The 25,000-nt window shown below is 39.0% G+C and overlaps 3 protein-coding genes across 3 annotated transcripts; 1 reads left to right on the forward strand and 2 right to left on the reverse strand.

Annotated features, from left to right (window-relative positions):
- Window positions 1–1,501: 1,501 nt before the first annotated feature.
- LOC149389571 (translation initiation factor 3 (IF-3) family protein) lies at window positions 1,502–5,228 on the reverse strand. Its single transcript, XM_089624710.1, has 9 exons — window positions 4,985–5,228; window positions 4,343–4,708; window positions 4,142–4,226; window positions 3,884–3,951; window positions 3,640–3,738; window positions 3,013–3,069; window positions 2,850–2,918; window positions 2,606–2,668; window positions 1,502–2,527 (listed from the first exon to the last, which is right to left on the reverse strand). Exons 2-9 carry the CDS (start codon window positions 4,547–4,549, stop codon window positions 1,826–1,828), a joined length of 1,350 nt encoding a protein of 449 aa, XP_089480836.1. The 5' UTR covers window positions 4,550–4,708; window positions 4,985–5,228; the 3' UTR covers window positions 1,502–1,825.
- A 2,987-nt stretch (window positions 5,229–8,215) lies between these two features.
- Window positions 8,216–9,718, forward strand: LOC149389572 (uncharacterized). The gene is made up of 3 exons (XM_089622668.1): window positions 8,216–9,045; window positions 9,223–9,326; window positions 9,489–9,718. The coding sequence occupies exons 1-3, from the start codon at window positions 8,216–8,218 to the stop codon at window positions 9,716–9,718; spliced, it is 1,164 nt and encodes a 387-aa protein (XP_089478794.1).
- A 2,135-nt stretch (window positions 9,719–11,853) lies between these two features.
- Window positions 11,854–15,244, reverse strand: LOC149389573 (protein ALTERED PHOSPHATE STARVATION RESPONSE 1-like). The gene is made up of 4 exons (XM_089624698.1): window positions 13,757–15,244; window positions 13,340–13,569; window positions 13,031–13,254; window positions 11,854–12,910 (listed from the first exon to the last, which is right to left on the reverse strand). Exons 1-4 carry the CDS (start codon window positions 14,694–14,696, stop codon window positions 12,133–12,135), a joined length of 2,172 nt encoding a protein of 723 aa, XP_089480824.1. The 5' UTR covers window positions 14,697–15,244; the 3' UTR covers window positions 11,854–12,132.
- Between the last annotated feature and the right edge of the window lie 9,756 nt (window positions 15,245–25,000).

The following is a 25,000-nucleotide window of genomic DNA, read 5'->3' on the forward strand; positions in this document are numbered from 1 at the left end:
TGGTCATCCGACACATTAGCACCGAGTTGATGATTGTCGATCCTTTGACTAAAAGCATGCCACCAAAGAAATTTAAGGATCATGTGGAAAGCATGAGACTTGGTTCCATGATGTAATTTTTCATTGTACGCTACATTTCTTCTTAAGAAACTCATATTAAGTTTGATTTTTCTCATATAGTTGTGCACATTCATTATATTTATTGAGAAATATCGTTTAAGTGGACCTGGAATAAACATATGGTTTATTCACTAAAGAATAAGAAGGCTATTGAGATGAGAGACTTAATATATTGTAATACATGGAAGATAATACTCACTCATAGAGAACCTATCGCCATGATTCATGTATTTTGTTTCTTTTGAGGTGGGCGTTGAGTTATATGGACCAAGTGGGAGAATGTAAGATTATTTCTTAATAAAAGAATAATTTCTTATACATTAATATGGAAATAATCTCCACTTATTATGGTCCATATAAACTCATCAATTCTGATCAAATCACGCTCATATTAATGCCGGAAATCAAATCGCAATCCATTAATTATGGGATCGCAATATTCTCCATTGATGGTTTGGAGCCTATAAATATGACGGTTTTGGGGTCCCTAAACTCACTCACATATTCAGAAACCAACACCATCTAAAAGTGAGAGCGAGAGTCTGGAAGATCCTCAAAACAACTCGTCGGAATCGGAGTCCCGAGCTCGTCGGAAAAACACAACAATGGCCGGAGGTAAACCGATCCTTTTCGCTTCCGCTTTAACGTGTTCATGTTGCTAGAACACATTTAGTACGTGTAATAAGTTCTTACATTCTAAGCATGTTTACCACTTGTTCATTCAAAATTTGTGGGTTTCATTAGTGTTTTTTTTCGTAATTATGATAATTTTCTAGTGACTCTTGATCCTCTTTTCATCTTGTTAAGTCGGGTATGTTTAGATTCGTTTATGTTTGTTGCAATTTTTTTTTTTTTATATAAATATGATTAATTCTTTTTAGAAACGTTGATAAAGTTTTTGGGTTTCATTCTTCGAACAGACCTAATTGGTGATTACTTCTCATAATTTCAATGTAAACGAAAATACAAATAAAAACTAGACAACAGACATATACCAATTTATTAATGTTTCTAAAAAGAGGCTGATATTTGGGGAGTAATGAATATATGTAAGAGGCTGATATTTGGGGGAGTAATGAATATATGTTTTGTGGACGATTATTTAGTTCCTCCGGTTGTATTGTTATTTTTTACTTCGTTGATATTTGGGGTTTGGACACCAATAAGAGAAATAAATAAGTAGTAATGTGGAATCAACCACTTATTTACTACTCCTACTGGTGTTCACACTCCAAACCCCAAATATCAACGACGTAAAAAATAACAATAACAACACAATCGAATAAACAAAATACTTGTCCACAAAACATGTATTTATGAACGCTACAATATATGATAAATATTTGACCTAAAATAAGAAACTGTTTCTAAATAAGGGTTGCTGATATTAATTCCATCCCACATGAAAATATAAGATTACAATGTTAGCTCTGAAAAATTTTCACCCGAATTCCTGAAATCTCACAAAAAAAATCAAAAATTCCATGTGTTCACGATGGCATTTCCGAAACTTGTAAAAAAAATAAAATAAAAAAAATTCGGGTATTTCAGCAAGATACTCAAAAAATGTTGGCGAATTTATTACGACACAAATAAATAAATAAAATACTATTGGGGGCTGGAGGTTGGCGACAAACCAACGACTTTGGTCTTGGCTTTTAAAGCCGTGGGTATCATGTTTTTTTTCCGTATATTTTTTTCAACATTATCGACTGAATCCCCCGAAGCCCCCTTGTCTACTACTCCTCGGGTCTGCCGCTGCAGGCCGTCTTGCTCCGTAACGGTTAAATTCACGACTCTCTTTCTCTCCGTGGCCGGGTCCCGATTCCGCTTCACGGGTTTCCCTGATTACCCGCGGTGGTTGACTTCCACGATTTGGGGATCCAAAGTCTGACCTCATTGGGCGACCCTCCCTGGGACCCAGATTCGGGCCTCTGCAATCTGGTATTCCAAAGACTCCATTTCTGGTCGGACCGCCCATTTCCGCGTCACGGGTTTCCCTCGTGACTCTCGGTAGTTGATTTCCCTGATTAGGGTATCCGAATTCGGACCTCATCGGACCTCGGTTCGGGTTTGGGCCCCAACGATCTGATGTTCCGACGATCCGGGGCCCACCAGAAGACTCGGCTTCTCGAGGCGGAGCGACCGTGTTTGGTCCAGTGTTTTTACGCGTCCTATCTGAAGTACTGGCTTCTGGGTCGGGAGAGACTTCTTCGTTGGTTTCCGAGTCGGATTTCTGTTCGGCCTCTGGTCGTACTGCAATCAGAAGCCCGGAGGATTTGTCAGTGACATCGTTTATTTTCTTTGCACGGCCTTTCTTGTGGCCGAACTTCTCATGCCTGACTACTAGATGAGCCGAATTATTTCCCAACGTGGGTCCGCTTTCGATGATTGCAATATCTTCAATCTGCAAAAATTTATTGTTCTAGCTAAAGGAATTTCGAGTAGGAAAGTAAGAGAGGAGAATCAGTGAAGTCATTGATACCAGTTCACAGAGACGAGACAACGTGCCTAATACATCCTTATCCGAAGAACCCCTTGTAGTACACTGTACAGAAAGAAAAAAAAATAATGAAGAAATGCAAATTTCGTTGGGCTATATAAAAATCACCTTCGACAAAAAATAATAATAAATAAAATGATAGATAAATAATAATATAAAAACTTAAAAGAAGATTTGTGATGTAACCAGTAACTACAGCATTGAGACCTGAAAATAAAATAAATACCTTCACTTTATACCCATCCTCCATCAACAATTTTATTTTCGCTGCTTTCATCTCAAGATCCTTCCGCTCCTTTCAAAGACGAGATGATATATTCAGCATAGGGCAGAAAGAAAACAGAGAAGAGACTAAGAACAGAACATGAAAAAGAGAAGAGAATACTCACAGTTTTTCCTGAAAATCTGATTTCTTTAGGAGCTCCAGTTCGCAAACTCGTCTCACCCTAAGTACAAGTTAAAGAGGTTAAGACTTTGTCATCCATATCAGGAAGCTCACAATAACAATAATTTTTTTTTAAAAAAATTAATTTTTAAAATGTTAAATCAAGGACGGACTATCAAAGAACAGAACCGAAGAACTATCTATATGAAATACAACTATATACATAGATAGCTAGATAGTGCTTCGGGTCTGTATTAAGAAGACACACACTAAAATATTATAGATGTGATTCTACTAATAGTTCACACACTAAGACCCGTCATCAACCTTTCCAAGGTTGGAAAAACAAGTCAAAACAGCCAGGCCAACATGTATCTTATTAAATAATATTAAAAGACATTCTCACTTTTTGCCAAAAGATACACACACACACACACTATGAAATGATCAACCCCATCGTGTATAACTATGTTTCGTTCATCAACCTTTTCAAGGTTTGCAACTAATAAATTTCAAAACAGCCAGTGGCAACATGTATCTGATTAATGGAACATAATATGATATTCTATTTTTTTCTTTCAAAAAGATACAAACTAAGATGATCATCCTGATAGTTCTCAACAAAACATACCTTCTTTTTAGAAAGTTCCTTCACCTTCTTTTTTTCAATGACCTTCTCTTTATTATAGTCCATTATTTTGCACACCGGCGGATTAGTACTACGGTTGACCTTCAGAGCATACAAGAAATGAAATCTGTAAGGTGGTTTATTTAGGATCTCTCTTTAAGACGACAAAATACTGAAATAACTGAATAGGGAATCTCATAAAACGAATTCTGATTGATAATAAGTAAACAATACATATCGGATATACCTCAACTAATTGAAGATTGGCTTGTTTTGCACGAAACAAGGCTTCACGCGTAGAAACAATCGAATGCCCTGCCATTTTTAACCAGTGAAATAAGAACATAAATAAAACAGAGCAATAAGCATATAAAGCTATATAATTGCACAATATAAGTTCACGTAATAATATTCCATGAAATGAAGTAAAAAAAAAAATTACTCAACTTCATATATTATTATCAATCTAAGAAAAAAAAATGTAACTTTTAATAAGACCAAATACCATCTTCAGTCACGAGTCTAACAACATCGGCAGTAATTTCTTCATTGATTCGAGTCTTGACGGGCTCAATCTTCGGCTTCAAAAACTAACAACGAACATCCACCAAAAAGGAAGAAGTTAAGAAACCTCACAACTTTCGCAATCAACTAACAGACGAAATCAACAGTGCAAGCGAGTAAACCCCAGAGGCTTTAGTGGTACCTGAATCGGAGCAGCGTAAAATCTTACGCCGTTGCAAATATCGGCATGGTTGTTGTGAACGGCTTGATATGGATTCTCTGCAAGCTGTGGTTTTTGGTGAAAAATAGTCTGGTTGATATGATGAAGAAGAGGGCCACCAGAGCCGCTTTTGTATTGATGCGAGATATGAGTGAGCTTGGACCTCCCAATTCTGAAAAGAAACGCCATTTCTGTAATCGAATCAATGCATTTGGGGGGGTTCTTTTCTCTTTTTGCAGCGACTTGTGACTTTATCTTAGGATTTGCGTTAGAGAGACTCAATCGGTTTTTGCTTTTGTGCTTCTTTTCTGAGCCTGGCAAAACTTGTAGTTGTTTGCTTATACGTATCTGCAAACAGAGTTCAAAAACGCCTATGAGCTAACCCTAATTAAAAGAGGAACGTAATTAACACTAAACTGAATGAGGACCTGGAAATCGGAAATGCAAAAGAAAACCTAAGACCCTAAAAACGCGAGATAGACCCAGATGTTAAATTTCTATGAACGAATACATACATTCATTTCATCCTGAAACGGGGCAATAAAATAAAAATCGAATTTCACAGAGAATAGAATTCGCCATGAATTTACTTCCTAAGCTTAGCGGATTAAAAAAAATTAATACCTCATACGAGCGAGAAACAAGTCGGGGTTCAATCGGAGTTGGTTGAGAATTGCGAGTTTCGACTTTCGAGCGCTTATTATTTTCCCGCTAAGATCTCCGGCTTTGGAGGTCCTAAACTGCATTGGCTGCAAGTTAGAACCGAGGTTTCAAGGGCATGGGTTCAAAAGTTAAATTGAAACGAGAATGAGAATCGTAATGAGAATAGCAATTTAATGGAATTGAAACAATTTTATAAGGGCGCTCTAGATTTCTGGCTTGAATAAAACTATGATATTTATAACAAAAATATTACTAATTTTTAATAAATATTCGATAAATAACCGTAAATTATTACGTGAAAACATGTGAATGATTTATGTTTTCAAGTTTGCTCTTCTAATTTCGTAAATAATTTTTAGTAAATATTTGATAAATATTTTCTTATGACTATTTACTAAATAGAAAACAATACATGTAAATATGGCTATATATCTACTGGACCCTATTTATAAATAGCCATCGTTTGAGAAACTGGCGGAATATAGCCCCACGCTTAAGATAATTTCATTACTATACTTATTATACCCTTCAACAAACAAGCATAATAAATATCGAATTTATTTACAGGAATTAAAAAAAAAACAGTTAATGACATGTGTAAATTCTCTTGTAAATTAAGAAATAACATGTCTTCACGTAACCATCATTATACTTGTTAAACCATTTTTTGGATTTAACATTCAAGGACACGTAGCGTGCTTGGATTGGTCACATGCCTAGTTTTCGATGAGCCCAAAATCACTTTCCTAAATTTCAAAGGGCTCGAGGAAGCTAAGGGTGAGGCCTAAAGCGTCCAAGAGCTTCAGAGGAACTTCGAATCATGTTTATGGGAAAAAGAATCCAAAAATATTTTGAATGTGGTGGTGAAATATTTCTCTAATCAAGTGAAGAACATGAGAATCGATTTCTCAAGCTCTTGGACATTCTTTTAGAGGGTATAATTTGACTTGATTAGCTTTTTTTGTGAGAGAAAGTGTTTGAGTGAGATTGAGTGTTTTTTCTCCCATTCTAAGAGAATGTAAGGGATCAATGTATATACCAAAAGTTTAGTGAGAGTAAGGTATGTTTCGTTGTTTTATATTTGAAGAGAATTTGCTAGCAACTAATGATAATGGAATGTTGTATGAGGTGAAACAATTTCTTTAAAATAACTTTGATATGAAAGATATGAGTGAGACATCTTATAGCATTGGCATTAAGATCCTTGTGGAAAGATCACGAGGCATTTTGGGTTTGTCGCAAAAGACCTATACCAACAAAGTTCTTGAGAGATTTTGTATGAAAGATTGTTCACCAAGTGTAGCCTCTATTATGAACAGTGACAAATTCAGTTTGGATCAATGTCCAAAGAATGTCCTTAAACAGGAATAAATGAATAATATTCCTTATGCTTCCATTGTAGGAAGCATTGTGTGCGCAGGTTTGTACCATATCTCACATTGCATATGTTGCTAAAGTATTTGGTAGATATCAGATTAACCAAGGTATTGACCTCTGGAAAGTTGTAAAGAAAGTTATGAGATATCTTCAAGGAACAAAAGGCTATATGCTTATGTTCAGACGAACCGATGAATTGGAAGTGGTTGGCTACGCTGAAGCTGACTTTGATGGCTGCATGGTTATAAGAAAATCCATTTCATGATATATTTTTATGGTAGTTGGCGGAGCCGTGTCTTGAAGAAGCACAAGGCAAACATTGATTGCTAATTCCACTATGGAGGCTGAGTTCGTATCTTGTTTTGAAGCTACATCTCGTGGTGTTTAGTTGAAGAGTTTCATATATGGCTCAGAGTTGTAGACTTTATTTATAGGCCACTAAAGTTCTATTGTGACAATTCAGCTGATGTTTTTATGAATAATAATAACAAAAGTGGAAGTCGAAGCAAGCACATCAACATCAAGTATCTAGCCATAAGAGAACGTGTTTAAGATGATAAAGTGGTCATCCAACACATTAACACTGAGACAATGATTGTCGATCCTTTGACAATAAAGGCATGCCACCAAAGAAATTCAATGATCATGTAGAAAGAATGTGACTTGGTTCCATGATGTAATCTTTAATTATGCGGTACATTATTTTTCATAAAACTCTTATTCAGTTTGATAGTTTCTCATATGATTGTGCGCATTCATTTTAATTTATATAGTAATTAAATGGCAATGAGCATATTTATTAACTCTTAAAAAAACATATTTATTAACTGAAACTAATAAACAGTTATTATAATAAGAGAAATTGGCGGCAAATATACCCAATGATTTCGAGTTGTTGCAGTTTAATACTCAAACTTTAAAACTTACGGGTAAAATCCTCAAAGACACATTTTTGTGTCATGGTTACTACTATTGACGTTAAAAAACAGACGGAAAACACGTGGACGCACCAAATCATTTCTGAAGTTTTTTTTTAATGGTTTTGCATATAAAATCAATTTGTAGCATTTTTTAAGCATTTTAGTTTATTTTTTAAATAAAAGGTTTTATTTTATTTTAAAACCTGTTTAAACCATTGTGTTTGTAAACCCTAAATCCCAAAATTGAGCGGGGTGCTAAATTTGAATCGGAAATTGCTCGACAATGGGTTCTGATCGAGGCGATGGTGAAGGCGGTGATTTCGAACTGGTTGAGGACGAATATCACGAAGAAGATGAAGCCAACGCAACTGCACCGACTCAACCGTCCGAACCAAGCAAGTGGTGGGCTGTGGTGAACGAAATCTGCAACGACGGAGCTGGTGTTGATGAAGAATCGGAGGGAATAAGGTCTGAGAGTGACCTCGACAGTTTGTGTAGCGACGAGGAGGAGCAATCAACGAGGAAGAGTAAGAGAGAGTTCAATCCTCAATCACGCGAAGACGTTCAGCTGAAACTCGGTATGATATTTTCCCTCCATTGGTCATCTTCGTAGTGTTCTCAAAGAGGTGTTCATTAGAGAGAATAGAGATTTTCAATATCTCGCCAATGACCAAAACAGAGTGAGAGCAAAATGTAAAGGGATAGGTTGTAAGTGGCTTCTCTATGCGCGAGTTCTGAATTCAGACCGAAAGACGGTGAGGATTAATACTCTCGTAGATCAACACGAGTGTGGAGTTGTGTTCGACAAAAACGTGTGAATAGCGCTTGGTTAGCCAAAAATTTCCTTGAGCAATTTAGGCTAAATCCACACTTGGAGTATCAAAGCTTCAGGGAAATGGTTGCATCGACGAACTACAGCAACGTCACTAGTACAGTGTTCTACCGGGCTAGGAAGGCAGCAAGCGAGACTCTAGAGGGTTCGGTGAAAGATCAATATGCCGTCCTAGAAGATTATTGCAAGCAACTGTCCTCAACTAATCCTGGTACAACAGCTCTGCTAAAAACATCTCTTATTAATGGACAAAGAATATTTGAAAGAGTATACATTTGCTATAAGGCTTGTAAAGATGGCTTCAATAAGGGGTGTCGACCTTTGCTCGGCTTCGATGGTTGTTTCTTGAAGGGGTATTGCAAAGGAATGTTATTGGCGGCCGTAGCAATTGACGCGAACAACTCTCAATTTCCAGTTGCATTCACTGTGGTTGAGAAAGAGAATACAGCAACTTGGAAGTGGTTTTTGAGCCTACTGCTTGAAGATCTTGATGTAGAGAACACGTCTCAATTCACAATGATGAGTGATCGGCAAAAAGGATTAGAGAAGGCGTTGGCAGACGTGTTTCCAGGTGCTGAGAGCCGATTCTGTGTGCGACATCTTCATGCTAATTTCAAAAAAGAATTTTCTACTCTGATGCTGAAACAGCTCTTGTGGGGGTGTGCCAAAGCAACTACACGTCCCGAGTTTACGAAAAGAATGAATGACCTAAAAGCAGAGAATGAGAAAGCGTATGAGTGGCTGCTAAAGAAGGACCCGAAACAGTGGAGCAAATCACATTTCAGGTGCACTGTGAAATGTGATATGCTTCTGAATAACCTATGTGAAAGCTTCAACGCTGCAATTTTGCCTGCTAGAGACAAGCCCATTGTTACATTGCTCGAGAAAATTAGGTAATGAATTGAACAATTTGTCCATATTTGAAGTCTTGAATTTGTCCCTATTTTAAGTCTTGAATTTGTCCATATTTGAAGTCTTGAATTTGTCCCTATTTTTAAGTCTGGCTGTTCAAAATTAAGTCTTAAATGAATTGATGTTAGGTAGTGGCTCATGTGTCGATTTGCCAAAAGAAGAAAAGATGTGCACAAATGGAAATTTGTTGTCGATCACCGTATAATAGATGTCATTGAGCAGCACAAGCGAGTAGCCAAGTACTATCAAGCTACCTCAGCTGGTAATGGCAAATTCCAGGTGACATTTCTCGGTTCTGAATGTTTTGTTGTGGATTTACTGAGAAGAGTGTGTACATGTCGAGGTTATGAGTTGAGTGGAATACCATGTCCACATGCTCTATCGTGTATTTGGATTTCTGGACATGATACCATGGATTATATAGATGATTGGTATAAAAAAGAGGCATACGCTGCTGCATATAGTGGATTGATTGAGCCGATGAGTAGCCCGGATAAGTGGCCGGATGCTGGATTAAATCCTATTCTCCCACCTGAAGCTCAAGTACTTCCCGGAAGACCGAAGAAAAAAAGAAACCGAAATAACGACGAGGTTGCAACTGCTACCAAACAGTCACGAAAAGGACAAGTGAATCACTGTAGCAACTGCAAATAGCAAGGCCATACAAGGACAATGTGTATGAATGAGGCTGTTGTACAGGTACATATTATAACCCATTGTCTTAATCTTACTTACACATGAGATATTATAACCCATTGTCTTGATCTTATTACCTTGCAGGTCGCAGTGGCAAAGAAGCGAGGCCGACCAAGAAAAACCAACCCTTGCCCCGAGATCGTGAAAAGACAAGAAAGAAGACAAAGACAACAAGCTTAAGAAAAACCAACCCTTTACATAACTCTGTTTTGTTGTTTGAGATCTCTTAAGAAAAACCAATCCTTGCCCGAGAAGTCTGTTTACACAATTCTGTTTTGTTTTGAGATCTCTTAAGTATGTTTTGTTGTTTGACTATGTATTGTTATGTCTGTTTAAGCCCCTTGTTATGTCTGTTTAAACCAATCCTTGCCTGTTATGTCTGTTTACACAATTCTGTTTTGTTTGAGATCTCTTAAGTATGTTTTGTTGTTTGACTATGTATTGTTATGTCTGTTTAAGTATGATCACTTGAAATATGTATTGTTAAGTCTGTTTACACATGGAACTTATTTACACCTGAAAACAGCTCCTAAATTATCATTCAATGAGAACAAGTACAGATGGAACTTGTTTACACATGAAAAAACACATGTAAATATGAGAACAGATGGAACTTGTTTACACATGAACACTTGTATCTGTTACAAAACACAATACATAATCCAATACAACACATACACACATAAATCTGTTTACATCATACACACATATATTACAACAAACATCATAATAACCAACAACACAATTATCAATCTCAGCCTCCGATTTGCTCGACAGTGATGCTCAATATCCAACTCCAACTGGTTAATTCTTTTCAGCAATCCTGGAATGATTTTCTTTGCTCTTTCAGAAACTTCAGGATCAACCCATTGAAAAAAACTACACCCACCCTCTGCCTGAAAATCACCAATTATAGCCTCAAAAATCAGGTATTTGTTTCTTGTATTAGAGCCTATATGGTATTCAAACATATATTGTATTCAAACATGATACAATATCCGGGCTAACTGCAAAGTGGACAACTGCAATCTAATTTTTGTCGAAATATTAACCAGAGATTACCAAGGATACCTTTGAGACGACAAACCCAAATACCCAAAAATCCAAACCACTCAGAATAGGATTTTAATCAATTTCAACCAAACATTCAAAATCAAAATCCTTACCGTCGTCACGTGGCAATTTCTGAACCTCCTACCGGGATTATCCTTGGTCCATGACGTCCTCTCGACCCACTGTACGCCGCATTTACACAGAAATTCATTGCGTCCTTGGTCCATCATCGTCGAGTCTCTCATCGTCGTCGAGTCTCTGCGTTCGTGCTTCGTGTGCGACGAATAAGAGTGTTGCGATGAAGAAGCGCGTTTCACTGCCATTCTCAAGTTGAAACCTCACCGACGATGAAGACAGATCGGACGAGAGACAACAAAAGGGATCTGGGTCGAATTTGGGGATTTAGGGTTTAAAATGATTTTCAATTGTTTTATACGTACAATTAAAGAGGTTTTAAAATAAAATAAACTAAAATGCTTAAAAAATGCTACAAATTGATTTTAAATGCAAAACCATTAAAAAAGAACTTCAGAAATAATTTGGTGCGTCCACGTGTTTTCCGTCTGCTTTTTAACGTCAATAGTAGTAACCATGACACAAAAATGTGTCTTTAAGGATTTTACCCTTAAGTTTTAAAGTTTGAGTATTAAACTGCAACAACTCGAAATCATTGGGTATTTTTGCCGCCAATTTCTCTTATAATAATAGAAAAGAGAAGTCAAGACATGCTACTATCATCTTTGCAGTTGCGATCATGCCTGCTGGGCCATAACCAAAATTAAAACAAAAAGAAATAGAGTAATGACAGTGAGTGTGTTTCATTTTTCTGTACCAAAACTGTATCAATTGTCATTTCTTTGTCCTTCTCTCAGGAATTATTGCTCTCTCTGCTTCGCTTGCTTCTCTCTCTAGTCTCTAGTCTACAATGGCCAATTGGGTTGTTTTCTAGGCATCACACACCAACCATATCACTCAGGCCAGATAATCATCACCACTCACAAATCAGAGTATAAAAAATAAATTAATAATATTGATCCCTTAAATGAAAATGAAACTGAAAAGGAAAAGGAAAAGGATTACCCACTGGGTTTTCTAGGCCTTGTCACAAAATCTGAGCAAACTGCTAAAAAAAACAACAGTTCAAATCTAGAAATCAATTCATGACTACAACACCCCAAAAGGGTTTTAAATTGAAACCAAATCCAACTAAAAAATGTGTCTCAGCGAGTTGCTTTGACACATTCATATTTACAAATCAACAAGAGAATCATCAACAATATAATAATAATTAACAATAATAAAAAAAAAAAAAAAAATTGTCATCTGCTACTACCATTTGCTTCTTCGACCTTGGAAGCGTCCTCGATGAACGCCACATCGTCGTTCCCGGCTCTCTCGATGAGGTCGTTGTACATGTTCTGCGACGCCTTCGAGAAGTCGATCAAGGACTCGAAGACGTTGCAGAACCCGGTTCGGAAGCCGGTCAAAGTCAGCCGGTGAGTCTCTCTGACGTGGCCTTGGTGCCTCTCCTTCTCCGCCTCGAGCCTCGCTCGGAGCGAGTCCAATTGCTCTCTCCTCTTCGGCTCGTCCGAGCCGTCCGATTCTCCGACTCCGACGGCTCTTCTGTCGAGCTCTTTGGCGATCGCGTTGACCTTCCTCATCTGCCTCCGCTCCTCGCCCTGGTGGTCCCACAGAGCCGTGACTTCCCTCGCGAAGCCCTTCATCGCCGCCGCCGCCGGCTTCTCCGGGAGCTTCTCCGTCGAGACGAGCCAGTCGCGGCAGACCGCGAGCAGAGGCGGGCCCCGGTTGGTGAAAGTCAACGCCGAGCCCTTTGACCGGGAGTAGAGCTCGACCTCCGGGATGACGAACTTCGCCAGCCAGGCGTGGAGGGCCGCCACGTAGGATCGCTGGGCCGCCACGTAGTCGACGAGGCGGGCCCGCCAGTTGTGGAGCTCGGCCACGATCTGGATGGTCGCGAGCCGGTGCGAGTTGGTGCAGAACTTCCCGAGCTCGTGGGTCGCGAAAGTCTTCACTTCGAACATAATTTTGTTCTGAGTTTCGTGGGCTTCCAACATCGTTCTCCACGTCCGCAATAGCCTGCAAATTTTATAAGAATTTCATACTATCTGAAGTATCATGAGATTTTATCTTGGTAAAGAGAAAAGTAAGATGTGACCTGGAAGAGGGAAATGAGTGTTTTTGTTTGAAATCTCATACCCTTTGAGCAACTCTAGGATTTGGGGCTGAAGCTCTTCATCTCTGAGTTTCTCGATCCTCATCGAGATTGACTCTGCGCTTCTGATGGCGACCAAGATCCTCGCGTACAGATCTTTCACGGAGGCTCTGGTTTTGTCCACCGAGAGTTCATCGTCGCCTTTCACGTCCTGGTTCCTCAATCGCGAACATTTCTTTTCGTAGAGTTTCCGGGTAGTATCTCCGGCCTATCAACAGAAGTAAAAACAAATATCGAAACCTAGTAGAACACAACCGAATTCTCCGACTTCGACATGTTTTGGTTTTATCTACCTTGACTTCTTCGTAGAGCTTCTTTTCCCAGGCATAAATCCTTCCGAGCGTGAGTGAATGGCTCCCGGAAGTCATTCCTCCGTAATCATCGAACAATTCGTTGTTGAACTCCGTCCATGTCGAGGAGGACGAACTTTTTGAGCTTGACGCCACGAGACTCTTACACGTTGAAGGCCTCGCCGAAATCGATCGATGCCACGCAATGGACTGGTTCAGTTTCGTGGAGTTCTCTGTATCAAACATACCCACACTGATGAAGAAGCCACATTGATAACCCACTGTCTCTCTCTATAATGGAACAAGAACATGAAGTCCCCCACAAACTTTTTTTCAATTCTAGCAACATTGACATAAATGCCAAAAATATTCACCACCATCATCATAATGCAAGTAAAAAAAAAAGAAAAAAAAACTGACCTTTGATGTGGTCAAGACCGGACTGCATACGAATCGTATTAGCCTCCAACATCCTTGAGACGTGTAATCCAGAATCATGAGCTTTGATGAAATAGTCTTCAATGTCTTTGAGAGCCTCCAAAAGCTCTCTCCCTTGGCTCGGCGTGTCAATCACCTGTAAACCCTTTTGATCTTCTTCTGCTTCTTCAGCTTTGGAACAAACCACATTGCCGTTGTTGATCATCACATCTTCACTCTCGCGTCTCTCTTCAACCCCAACAGCGTTGTTGTTCCTTCTCTCGTCATCTTCCTCTTCCTCGAGCTCAGGAATACCTTCCTCTTCTCTCACCACTCTCAGCTCGTCCTCGTCGGAGTTCCGGCGATACCCGCCGCCGGAGATGATCTCAGCCCTGTTCACGCCGTCAAAAGGGTTGAAGAAATCCCAGCCGAAATCCCTCTGCGGCGAGGCCATCGAGCTCGGCATTTGCATGTAAAAGTACCCGCTTGGCTCGTGATGAGCTTCCACTTCTTGTCTCTCAGCTTCTTGATGATGCTCTTCTTCTTCTTCCTCCGAGGAAGACGACGAGGAAGAAGAGAAGGTTCTCGAAGAGTCGCAGAACCCAGCGCACTCGATGGTGGCTTCCGAGGGATTCATTTGCTGAAGGAAAACTGGGTTTGTGATCAAATTCTGAGCTTGGGCTTCGTCGCTAGTGCTTTCCGTCGCAGTTGCTGATGATGATGATGGTGGGAATGTGATGAGGAAAGGCGAGGAAGGTGAAGAGTGACGAGCCACGAAGACTTTAATGGCTGCCGAGACGGCGAAGAGAGACTGGTGGTATCTACAGTGAGCCTCGGCCAGGGCGTATCTTCTCTCAACGGCTAGTTTCAGCTGGTTCCTCCTCTCTCTGCAGATTGACACCACTTCTTCTTCCTCCTCTAGCTTGGAAGCCACACAACCCATATTTCTATTTTTTTTTCTTTTTCCTTTTTCCCTTTTCCCCTAAAGTTATTACCTTTGGAAAGATGTGGGTTATAGAGTTGGGAATTAGAATGAGTGAAAAAAGGTTTTTTGGAGGAATCTGAGGGTGTTTGGTGGGTTTGTGCCCAAATGGGGCGCTAAAAAAAGGTTTAGATTTTATTTTATTTTAATGTATTTTACGGTGTGTGAAATGTTTCAGAGAAATCAGGAAGTGTTTCAGAGAAATACATGGTTTTGACTGGTTGTATTGTATGAGACAAACAAGAGAAGGGTTTATGGTAGCAGAAAATTAAAGTAAACCCTCTTTTTCTTACCTCTTTCAGACACAGCCTTGCTTTATATATTTATAAATAACTAAATAAATAAAAACCCAATGAATGAGAGGCTTGTTTTGCTTTCTCCTGTCTTCAGAATGTATGAAAGATACTCTCTTTTGGGTTAAAGCAAAGAGCTTTCATGAAATAAGAGGGTAGTTCAGTGGAGACTTCTTCATTGAAGAACCATCAATGTGATTAACATGTAGAGAGAGAGAGAGAGAGAGAGAGATATGAAAAGACAATGTAGAAGTAGAACCATAGGTGTGCTAGAGGTAGGGGCTCGAGGAAGAGAGGAGAGAGAGAGAGAGTAAAAGAGAGAGTGTGTGTTTTTGTGTCTGATAATATGATATTATGTATGCATGTAGTGTACCAAGGGCATGTACTTGACAAGAAAAAGCCATTAAAGGGGTCTTTCACTTGCGCCATTCTATTTCTATATATATGCTATATATATATATATATATATGTATATTTTGGCTCGAAGGAGTAATTTTTTATGTACTTTTTTTTATATGAAATGAAATAATGATTAATGAAACTTTATTATAGTGGGAGAGAAGAGAGTGGAAGAGTGATGAAGAGAGATGGGTTCAGAATAGTTAGTAAAAAGAGGAGTCAAACAACCGGTAAAAAGATGGTCACATCTGCAGAGTTACCAGTGTACCAATTTGTCCTATTCTCTTAACCGATTATACTTTATATTAAATCTCTTAATATAATACTCACCATATGCATGCACCACTACACATAAAGGAATATAGTTCTAAACTTCTAATTGTTACCGGATAATTATGTTTTATTTCTTAATTAAAGACATGTTCCTGCTTCAGCTGGGGTTGAGAGAGAGAGAGAGAGAGAGAGCTTATATATAATAAAGATTATTTCTTCATTAACTAAGCAACTTTGAGGTTTTACACTATGTTTGGTACTATAGAAAAAAAAATGAATAAAGTATTATAAGGGAAGGGATAGAAGATGATAGTGATGAAAATAATGGAGGAAATTTTGTTTGGTATATATAGCAGCACAAAGTAATATCTAAAAAATAAAAGAAAAAAGTAGACATATGACTTATTCAGATCCATATATCAAATATCAAATTTAACGATCTCATAGTTAAGAATATAGTTTCTAAAAAGAGTTAATCATAATGAGTTGAACTATATATATTTAATATTTAATAATTGAACTATAATTTTATTTAAAGGTAATTATTAAACTATAACAAGCCAACTCTTAGTAGAGAGGGATGAGCAGTACTGGAGACAGAGGAGCAGAATATCATGGATGCGGTGCGGGGATAAGAATACGAAGCTTTTTCACCGCAAGGCCTCTGCTAGGAGAAAGAGGAACGTCATCAGAGGATTGGAGGACGAACACGGGGTTTGGCACAGTGGAGACACTGAGATTGAGAGGATCGTCTCTGGTTACTTTTGTGACATTTTCTCTTCAGCGAGGTCTTCTTCGCAGAGTATTGAGTTAGTTTATGCGGGCCTACAACCTAGGATCTCGGAGGCGTTGAACGCCGAGTTAGAGCGCCCGTTTGAGCCAGGGGAGGTAAAAAAAGGTGCTTTTCTCGATGGATGCAATCAAAGCCCCGGGAAGTGACAGCTTTTCCGCGATTTTCTACCAGAGATATTGGGACGTAGTTGGCGAGTCGGTCTTGAAGACCTGCCTTGGGATTCTTAACGACGGGGATGAAGTGGCCACCATTAATGATAATGTGGTCACCCTCATCCCCAAAGTAGAGGACCCGAGACGAGTCAGCGACTTCAGACCGATTAGCTTGTGCAATGTGATCTATAAGATAGTGGCCAAGTGCTTGGTTAATCGTCTTAAGATCACTATGCACGATGTATTTTCTGAGTCCCAGAGCGCTTTTGTAGGAGGTAGACTGATCTTCGATAATGTCATGGTTGGATTCGAGGCTCTCCATACGATGAAGCGGAAACGCTTCGGAAATGGAAAGTGTGCGTCTCTCAAGCTTGACATGGCGAAGGCATTCGATACGGTCGAGTGGGTCTACCTAGAGTCGATGATGTTGAGACTGGGATACAACACGCAGTGGGTGCACCTTATCATGAGATGCGTTACCTTAGTCAGATTTGCTTTCAACATCAACGGCTCCACCCGAGGCAGTGTGACCCCTTTCAGAGGCCTCCGCCAGGGGGACCCTCTTTCTCCATTTTTATTCCTCTTCTGCTCTGAGGGTCTCTCGAGCCTATTTCGAGAGAGCGAGGATGCAGGAGCGATTTCAGGAGTCCGATTCCGGGATCTACACGTGTCTCACCTTCTTTTCGCGGATGATAGCATGGTATTCTTGTTATGAATAATATTGCCCACTTGAAGATAATGAATTAATGATTACTAAATTCGATAATAAGATTACTTTATTAGCATTATATGATTAGTGGGTTGAGTTCTAAACAATTAGAATAAATGACAACTATCTTCCATAGCCTCCGTATTAAACTGAGTCACGTGCTGGGCACCTGAGTTCGGGCGGTGAGCTAAAACGAGGTCGATGACTGATATACGCCCGGAAAGCTATATCTAAAGTCATATATGTGGAACACATTGGTGAAGGCTGATCACTATGTGGGAGTATTCTACACTTGTGGTAAGTGTACGACTTGGACAGGTCTTGGTGTAGATGTGTCGTTTAAGGACCGTTACGACACACTAACCGAGGCCACTATGATGGTCACAGTGAGACTTGATCTAAATCCTGAAGTGATCATGGACACTGGGTTATGTTACTGGGATCTTTGACTCATTCGCTAAAAGGCTATTCATGCTAATCACAACTTATGTCTTGGGAGTTTTCTCATAGCATAATTCGAGTGAGAAGTGATTTACAAATACGGAATCCAGCCTTCCTGAAAGAAGGTTAATGTTCACTCACCTAAGGGTTGATTCCAGAACCGATAGATTGCTAGCACTTTCGAAGTAAGTAACGTTCGAAAGAATCTTTCGCTGGGGAAGCAACAATGCTTAGGGCTGATATGTATCAAGAGAAGTATAACGGAAAAATTGACTTCTCTTGACACGGGTTGAACCTGGAGGATCTTGATCACGAACTGACTATATCAGTGGACACTCGTCATGATGAGTAAATATAATTCTAGTATAAATGAGAGTTCAGTCTTGGCTTACAAAGTGGAGTATTTGACCAAGATTAAACGAATCGATGGAAAAAGAGAAATGACTATTTCGTCTTTTTCATCGGATTTGTTAAGCTACTATTTACTAGGTCCATAGTCCCCGATTCGGCTCTGATAAAGGCGGATAAGAACTTTCGTATAATAATGTTTATCATTATTAATCTCACTTGCTGTAATTGTGATTGACAGCATTAATTCTAGAAAACGGGTATTCGCAGAATTAAATAAATATTTATGGTATAATTGTTTATTTATTGTTTGATCAAGTAAATAAACAATTATTAATTATTTGTTTATTGTTGGACCAAGTAAATAAATGATTAATTGAGTTTTAAGCAATTGGGCCTTGCACAAAATATGAAAATCGGATTTGGGAATTTCGGCATAGGATTTGCGCAAATCCCCCTTGGCCGTGTGCCTAAAATTCGGCTTTTTTCAATATTGGTATTTACCAATATTTTCTCTTTAGTTGTTTAAATAAAGGAGAGAGAATAATATAAGATATTGTCATATATTTTCTCCTTATTTAAAGGAAAATATTTAGGAGAATATATGAGAATATATTTAAAGGGAAATAATATATTCTCCTTTATTCTCTCACTAAATAATATATTATCTATTTAAATAGAGAATAATATCCCATAGATATTGATCTGATGGATGAGAGAAAAAGTAGGATTCACTTGTTGAGATCTAATGGCCTAGATTTAATCCACTAGTGTGAACACAATAAAAGAAAATAAAATATTCTGGAAGATTCCATGAATATCTCCTTTTACTACTATAAATAGGGGTTCATGAGAAGGCAAAAATAAACAATTTTTTTGTGGAAAATTTCGTGCATTCTAGCCTCCTTGGCCGTGCACTTCTGCCTCTCCTCCCATCGGAAATTCGTTTCCATTCTTAGTAAAATAAGAGAGAGATCTCGAAACACTTAGTTTCGTGATCTAGTGAGATAAAGACTGTGCCCACTTATCTTTCTTATTCGTCTCGGAGATTACGTTTCGGAAGACTAAGGTGTCATCCTCGAGTCCTTCATCAAGACAACGCAAGGAGTACGCGATTGGTTTAGGAGTGTTCTGTAGCTGAACCGAAAATCAATGTAAGTATTCGTTTTTCGTTCAAATCGGTTGCTTGATAGATATGCTCTCGTGAATTAAATTAATTAAACATAACTAGATCTTGTTAATTATAACCATAATTTAATTAGCTTATGATCAGCGTAATTAATTATTTTTCCGCATTAATATGGTTATATGGTGGAATCATCTCAAACGAGTCGCATCAGAACGATTGTTCGTGTCTGATACGCGCTCGATTCACCGACAATTCCGTTGAGCAATACCTGACGAGTGCGAGAGGGTTACAGACATTTTACGGACTTATTCAGAGGCCTCGCCCCAGATGGTGAACTTTCAAAAGTCCGATGTCTGTTTCGGTACGGATGTTAGCGATGAGGAGGGTGAGGCTTTGGCTCAGATCCTAGGAGTTAGGAGGACGGAGTGCCATAAGCGATACCTGGGTCTTCCCGCGTTCGCTGGTCGGAGGACGATGGAGCTCTTTGGGTTTGTGAGAGACCGTGTCTGGGAAAAGATTAAGAGTTGGAACGGCCTCTTCCTCTCGCAGGCTTGCAGAGAGGTTCTCATTAAGTCCGTCCTTCAGTCGATTCCCAGCTACGTGGCCTCATGCCACAAGATCCCGCTGCGTTTGATTAGGGACATCCATTCTGCGATTGCCAGATTCTGGTGGAGGGGTGGAACGGCGACTAGGAAGATCCACTGGTGCAGGTGGGAGGATCTCACGAGACACAAGTCAGAGGGCGGGATGGGCTTCAGAGATCTGGAGAAGTCCAACCAGGCCCTTCTGGCTAAGAGTGTCTGGAGGCTTCTCCGGAGACCGGATAGTCTGGTAGGCCGAGTCTATAGACAAATCTATTTCTCCGACGGAGATATTATGACGGCTCTTCCAGGCCAGTGTAGCTCATCCATGTGGCGTAGTCTTCTTTGGGGACGTGAGATCATTCGGTCCGGTTCGAGATGACGGATCGGGGACGGGGAGTCTGTGTTGGTCATGGGCGACAGTTGGGTTCTTAGGGACAGACCTGCCACATGGATCAATCCCCCTTGGATTCCCCCCGATATGCGGGTAACTGAGCTTATGAGATTCGAAGGTAGTTGGGACGTCGATCTTATTACAGCGATGTTTGGGGTGGAGGACGCTGCGGCGATCTTGAGCATCCCGTGTGGTGGTGAGGGTATTCCTGACGTGCGTCGCTGACAATTCACTGAGGACGGAGAGTACTCCGTCAAGAGCGGTTACCGTGTTGCGATGGAGAGAGCCAGTACTCCGGTCGCCAGCCCTTCAGATCCGACGGTGATGGAGAGGTGGTGGACGAAGTTCTGGCAGCTGAGAGTTCCTCCTAAGGTAAAACTCTTCTGTTGGCGAGTCTGTTTAGGCAAGATTCCGCCAGAGCAGTCTTAGCCAAGAAGAGAATCACCTCTGACGTCAGCTGCCCTGTTTGTCAGGAGGCGAGAGAGACAGTTTTCCACGCGATTTGGGGTTACAGGTGGAGCAGGAGAGTCTGGAAGGAGGTGGGCTTCGGCCACATTCTTCCGCCTTTCAGAGACGGCGATGTTTTCGACGCCATCCTCAGAGCGACGGAGGTCCTTGAGGTTCGTTTCCATGAGCTTTTCATTACTATTATTTGGGAACTTTGGAACCACAGGAACAATGTCTTAGCCGGGAGATCAGCATGGAGCCAGCCTCAGCTAGTCCAGTGGACGGTGAGCTTCCTCGAGGAGTACAGAGCGGCTACGGTTGGGGAGACTCAGACGAGCACGAGGGTGACTACGACCCCCTGATGGACCCCCCCAAGGGACGGGACCCTCTCGATTAACGTCGATGCGGCACTAGCTCGCGACCGTGGAGGCTTCGGTGTCGGTTGTATAGTTCGAGACCACACCAGAGAGGTGATCGTCTCGTAGACGTTTTTCCTAGCTAGGGGGTTCTCCCCCCAGCTTGCGGAAGCGTATGCTGTCCTCCGTGGCATAGAGCTAGTTCGCAGCGTCGGTGGCAGGAGAGCGGAGATCCAGTCTGAGTGCTTGGGGGTGGTAGGATGATCGATGAGGGCGTGACGCCTGCGACAGAGCTTGGGACGATCTTGCACCACATCTTCAGAGAGGTGATGGAGCTTGAGGTTTTTAGCATTATGCATATTTCTCGTCTTGTAATGTTGCAACGCATAATCTAGCGCGCTATGCGGTTAACCATCACTCGTCCTCGACCTGGCTGGGTTTAGTCCCGCCTTGTTCAGAGGAGGCTATTAGGGCCGATGATTGCGAGTTGAGGTCCCGCACGGCCTCCTAGGGCCCTTGTTGTTTGAGTTTATTTGTGTTTTCTTTACCGATGGTTTCTGTTTCATTCTTATCTTTGTAACCACGGTTTTCCTCCGCCATACGTGAGGGCTTTTATGTTATTTCGTGGCACCGACCACGCTTCCTCAAAAAAAAAAAACATTCTTATCAACCATCATAGTATGAAGCCAAAATGAAAGCGACCATGCGATACAAAAATTTGTTGGTTAGCCTTAAGAGTTAAGAGGTGTTTTTCGAGGAACGATGAAGGACACGTGTTAAATATTTTTGGTTCGGCAGAGAAAATTTACTCTTTAGCGGTTATCGACAAAGTTTTTTTGGTATTCATAACCATGTGCAAGTGATGCTCTCTCAATGAATCAATAATTTGATTATCTAATCGGATGCGAAAAAATAAGGTGGTGAATGCAATCGAGTGAGCTCCATCACTGAATGACCTCACTATCATATCTTAGGGCATTCAAACTCTTCAAAATTGGTTTATCCCAAAAAAAAAAAAGTTTGGCTAAAGCTGAATTTGTACTTGGGATGTAATTCCTTTCTGGATTGGCAAACTTCTTATTTGATATATAATAGAAGAACGGAAATTTTGTCTTTTATGTGTGAAATTACACGTAATTCAATTTCTACATGAGAATTATTATAAATATTGAAACTATGTGCCTTTAAATTAAAAATCATTTCTTCCCATTTTACACCATTATATAAATCTCTAACACACACACACACATTTTTTTATCACCATCTCGGCCATCTCTAGTTGCGTCATTTACTACGCTCACCGTCACGTTGTTTATAATTATTCCACCGTCTTGTAATGAGTAAGTTTATAATATTTGTTCTATCAAGCTTTGTTACATGTTTGGATGTGTTGTATGTTGAAAGAGGCAGAATTTAAATTATAACTTTTTTTTAAAACATATCACAACTTGAAAAAGTTGGCACTGTGAAATTTATCGCAATTGACCAAAGCAAGCGAAAATGTTTGCGGTCAAATAGGCTAAGCTCACAATTATTTTTTTTAATAAATCAATGCTACCAAGTTGTGGTTTATCACGGGCAACTACGTACGGTCAACTATGATCAAATAAACTGTGTTCACTATAATTTTTCAAAAAAAAAAAAAAAAATCAATGATATCAAAATGCGGTCATCTTAAAACTTCAACTATGTCTACATGGCTTGTGTTTCGCGGAGGCTTCTGGTGCAACAATGTGCAATGGCGTGATAGGTGGTGGTGGTGCTGCCGACGTAAAGTTTTTTTTAGAGAGAGGAAGTGAGAAAAGAAAGTGGATGATTGTGAGATTTAAAATATTTTCTTTAAAAAATATGTATTGAATATAAGAAAAATGGTATGAAGTAGCCAATTCAAATTATGACTTTTGGAAAATAGCCATAGTTTCATTAGATATAGCAAAATAGCCAATTGAGAGTACTACGACTTTTAATCCTGCCTCGATTAATTTTAATCCAGACTTCGTATTACATTCTGTCTTTATAGTTCGTTGAGATTAAATTTAATCCAGCTTAGATTAATCTTACTTACGTTAGTTTGCTTATAGTTGGCAAACTATGACTATTTTGCAAAAGCTTAAGTTTTATTTGACTATATAACCGCTTGACCTTTGAATATATTTATTTTTTATTTTTTTTTAGAAGTGATAATATCGATCTAAGTTATATGATATAATTCGCAATGCAAGAGCACAAAGCATATCAATATAAAGAGGCATGTATTTTTTTGGATCATAGGGATCAAATCCAAAATCTCATGATAAAAATAGTTGTTGAATTATTACTAGACCAAAGAATCACATGTGTTGAATGTAGTTAAATTTTCAAATCTTGTCGTGGATAAATGGAAGGTTTTTTTATTTTTAATTTTAAAAAGAATAAAAAATTGAAGGTAGAATTTCCTAACAAAAACCAGGAGTGTGCCGCGTGTAAGCTATACCCTACGCGAAAAAGACAAATGTACCCCCAACTTTATATCGACGATTGTAAGAATTTATTATAGATTTTTCTACGATCATAATGACGGGTTTTGAGTTTTGACAGCGCCACTAGATTTTGCAAGGATTTGGTGCTTCTGTGGCTTGACATGAGAATAAGAGAACGTTCCTATAATTTCCATTTGATTGCTGTGCAGATTTTAAGTTCACGTGAGGTCTTATTAGTTATTACAACCTTTTTTTTCCCTTCTTTTATTCTTGTCCCATTAAACCCCATTTGAAAAGAAAATATTATATAAATTACTTTGAAGCTAGAAACGGACATATCTATGCAATGCTATAAATAATTACAATATGACCTATCTTAATTTAAAAAATCAGTAGTTCGTCTTGTAAGGTTACTGATGCTACTTTTTTAAATATCTAAAAATTTTAAAAAAAAAATATATTACATTTTTATTTAATTATAAATTTTAGAAAAATTTCTCTTATTTTAAATGAAACTGTATTTTTTTTTAATAAAACATAAAAAAAATAAGTCAAATAAAACTAAAAATAACAGGGAAATGCAATGAGTAAGAGATATTTATATTTATAAAATGAATAAAAAATATATTTAAAGAATTAAGTTTGAGAAAAAATAGTTGAGATTATTTCCACATTTTTTTCTTATTAATTATGACATTCAATTTGTTGCACAAAAACAAAAAATAATCAGGACATTTTCTTACTAATAAGTTAGACGCTTTCTTACTAAGTAAGAAAACTAGCAAATAATAGCTGTTAATATTCTTGCGAATAAATAACACACGCAAGCGCATGTGTCACTAAAGTAAATAGTGTATATGAAGTACGAGTATGGATCCCACGAGGACTAGCAATTCTAACGATTTTTTTTAGTTTGAGGCGAAGTGATTCCAAAGTAATGAAGAAGATGGTTATAAACAACTAACAAAACTAATTAAAATAAAGAAAACAATAATTCAAACGAGTTAAAAAGGGAGAAAAGTAGGATTACGACTTCACCACAAATCGACACGTTGACTATCTCTATATTGTCTATTGTTGCGTCTTTTCTATGGTACCATCCTCACTATTTCTAACATATTCACTAGCCTTATTCAAGTGTTCTAGCAAACCTATGCAATTGGCGGATTATTATCCTCTCGACATCTAATCCTATTAAAACAATTACACGCATTAAGAACAAGAATTCAAACGATCGTATTTTCTATGGTACCATTCTCACTATTTCTAACATATTCACTAGCCTTATTCAAGTGTTCTAGCAAACCTATGCAATTGGCGGATTGTTATCCTCTCGGCCTCTAATCCTAGTAAAACAATTACACGCATTAAGAACAAGAATTCAAACGATTGCACTCTCACCTAGAGTTTTCTACTTACCCAAGTCGATCATGAAGATTATAGCAAAATTATGATAAACTTGCTCTCTCTCGAGTAGCAAACAAATCCTAT

This window comes from Urtica dioica, chromosome 8 (genome assembly GCF_054948205.1).
Source record: "Urtica dioica subsp. dioica isolate 48M chromosome 8, U.dioica_male_clone48M_v1_H2, whole genome shotgun sequence".
Lineage (NCBI taxonomy): Eukaryota > Viridiplantae > Streptophyta > Magnoliopsida > Rosales > Urticaceae > Urtica > Urtica dioica.

Excerpts from the sequence above, each read along its gene's own strand:
- LOC149389571 (XM_089624710.1), bottom strand. The coding sequence starts at position 4,549 with ATGGCGTTTCTTTTCAGAATTGGGAGGTCCAAGCTCACTCATATCTCG. Across the intron at positions 3,739-3,883 it reads CCAATCTTCAATTAGTTGAG|GTCAACCGTAGTACTAATCC; the intron begins GTATATCCGATA and ends TATGCTCTGAAG. Across the intron at positions 2,528-2,605 it reads TGTCTCGTCTCTGTGAACTG|ATTGAAGATATTGCAATCAT; the intron begins GTATCAATGACT and ends AAATTTTTGCAG.
- LOC149389573 (XM_089624698.1), bottom strand. The coding sequence starts at position 14,696 with ATGGGTTGTGTGGCTTCCAAGCTAGAGGAGGAAGAAGAAGTGGTGTCA. Across the intron at positions 13,570-13,756 it reads CGGTCTTGACCACATCAAAG|AGAACTCCACGAAACTGAAC; the intron begins GTCAGTTTTTTT and ends TGTTTGATACAG. Across the intron at positions 13,255-13,339 it reads AGCTCTACGAAGAAGTCAAG|GCCGGAGATACTACCCGGAA; the intron begins GTAGATAAAACC and ends TTCTGTTGATAG.
- LOC149389572 (XM_089622668.1), top strand. The coding sequence starts at position 8,216 with ATGGTTGCATCGACGAACTACAGCAACGTCACTAGTACAGTGTTCTAC. Across the intron at positions 9,046-9,222 it reads ACATTGCTCGAGAAAATTAG|AAGAAAAGATGTGCACAAAT; the intron begins GTAATGAATTGA and ends ATTTGCCAAAAG. Across the intron at positions 9,327-9,488 it reads CTATCAAGCTACCTCAGCTG|ATGATTGGTATAAAAAAGAG; the intron begins GTAATGGCAAAT and ends TGGATTATATAG.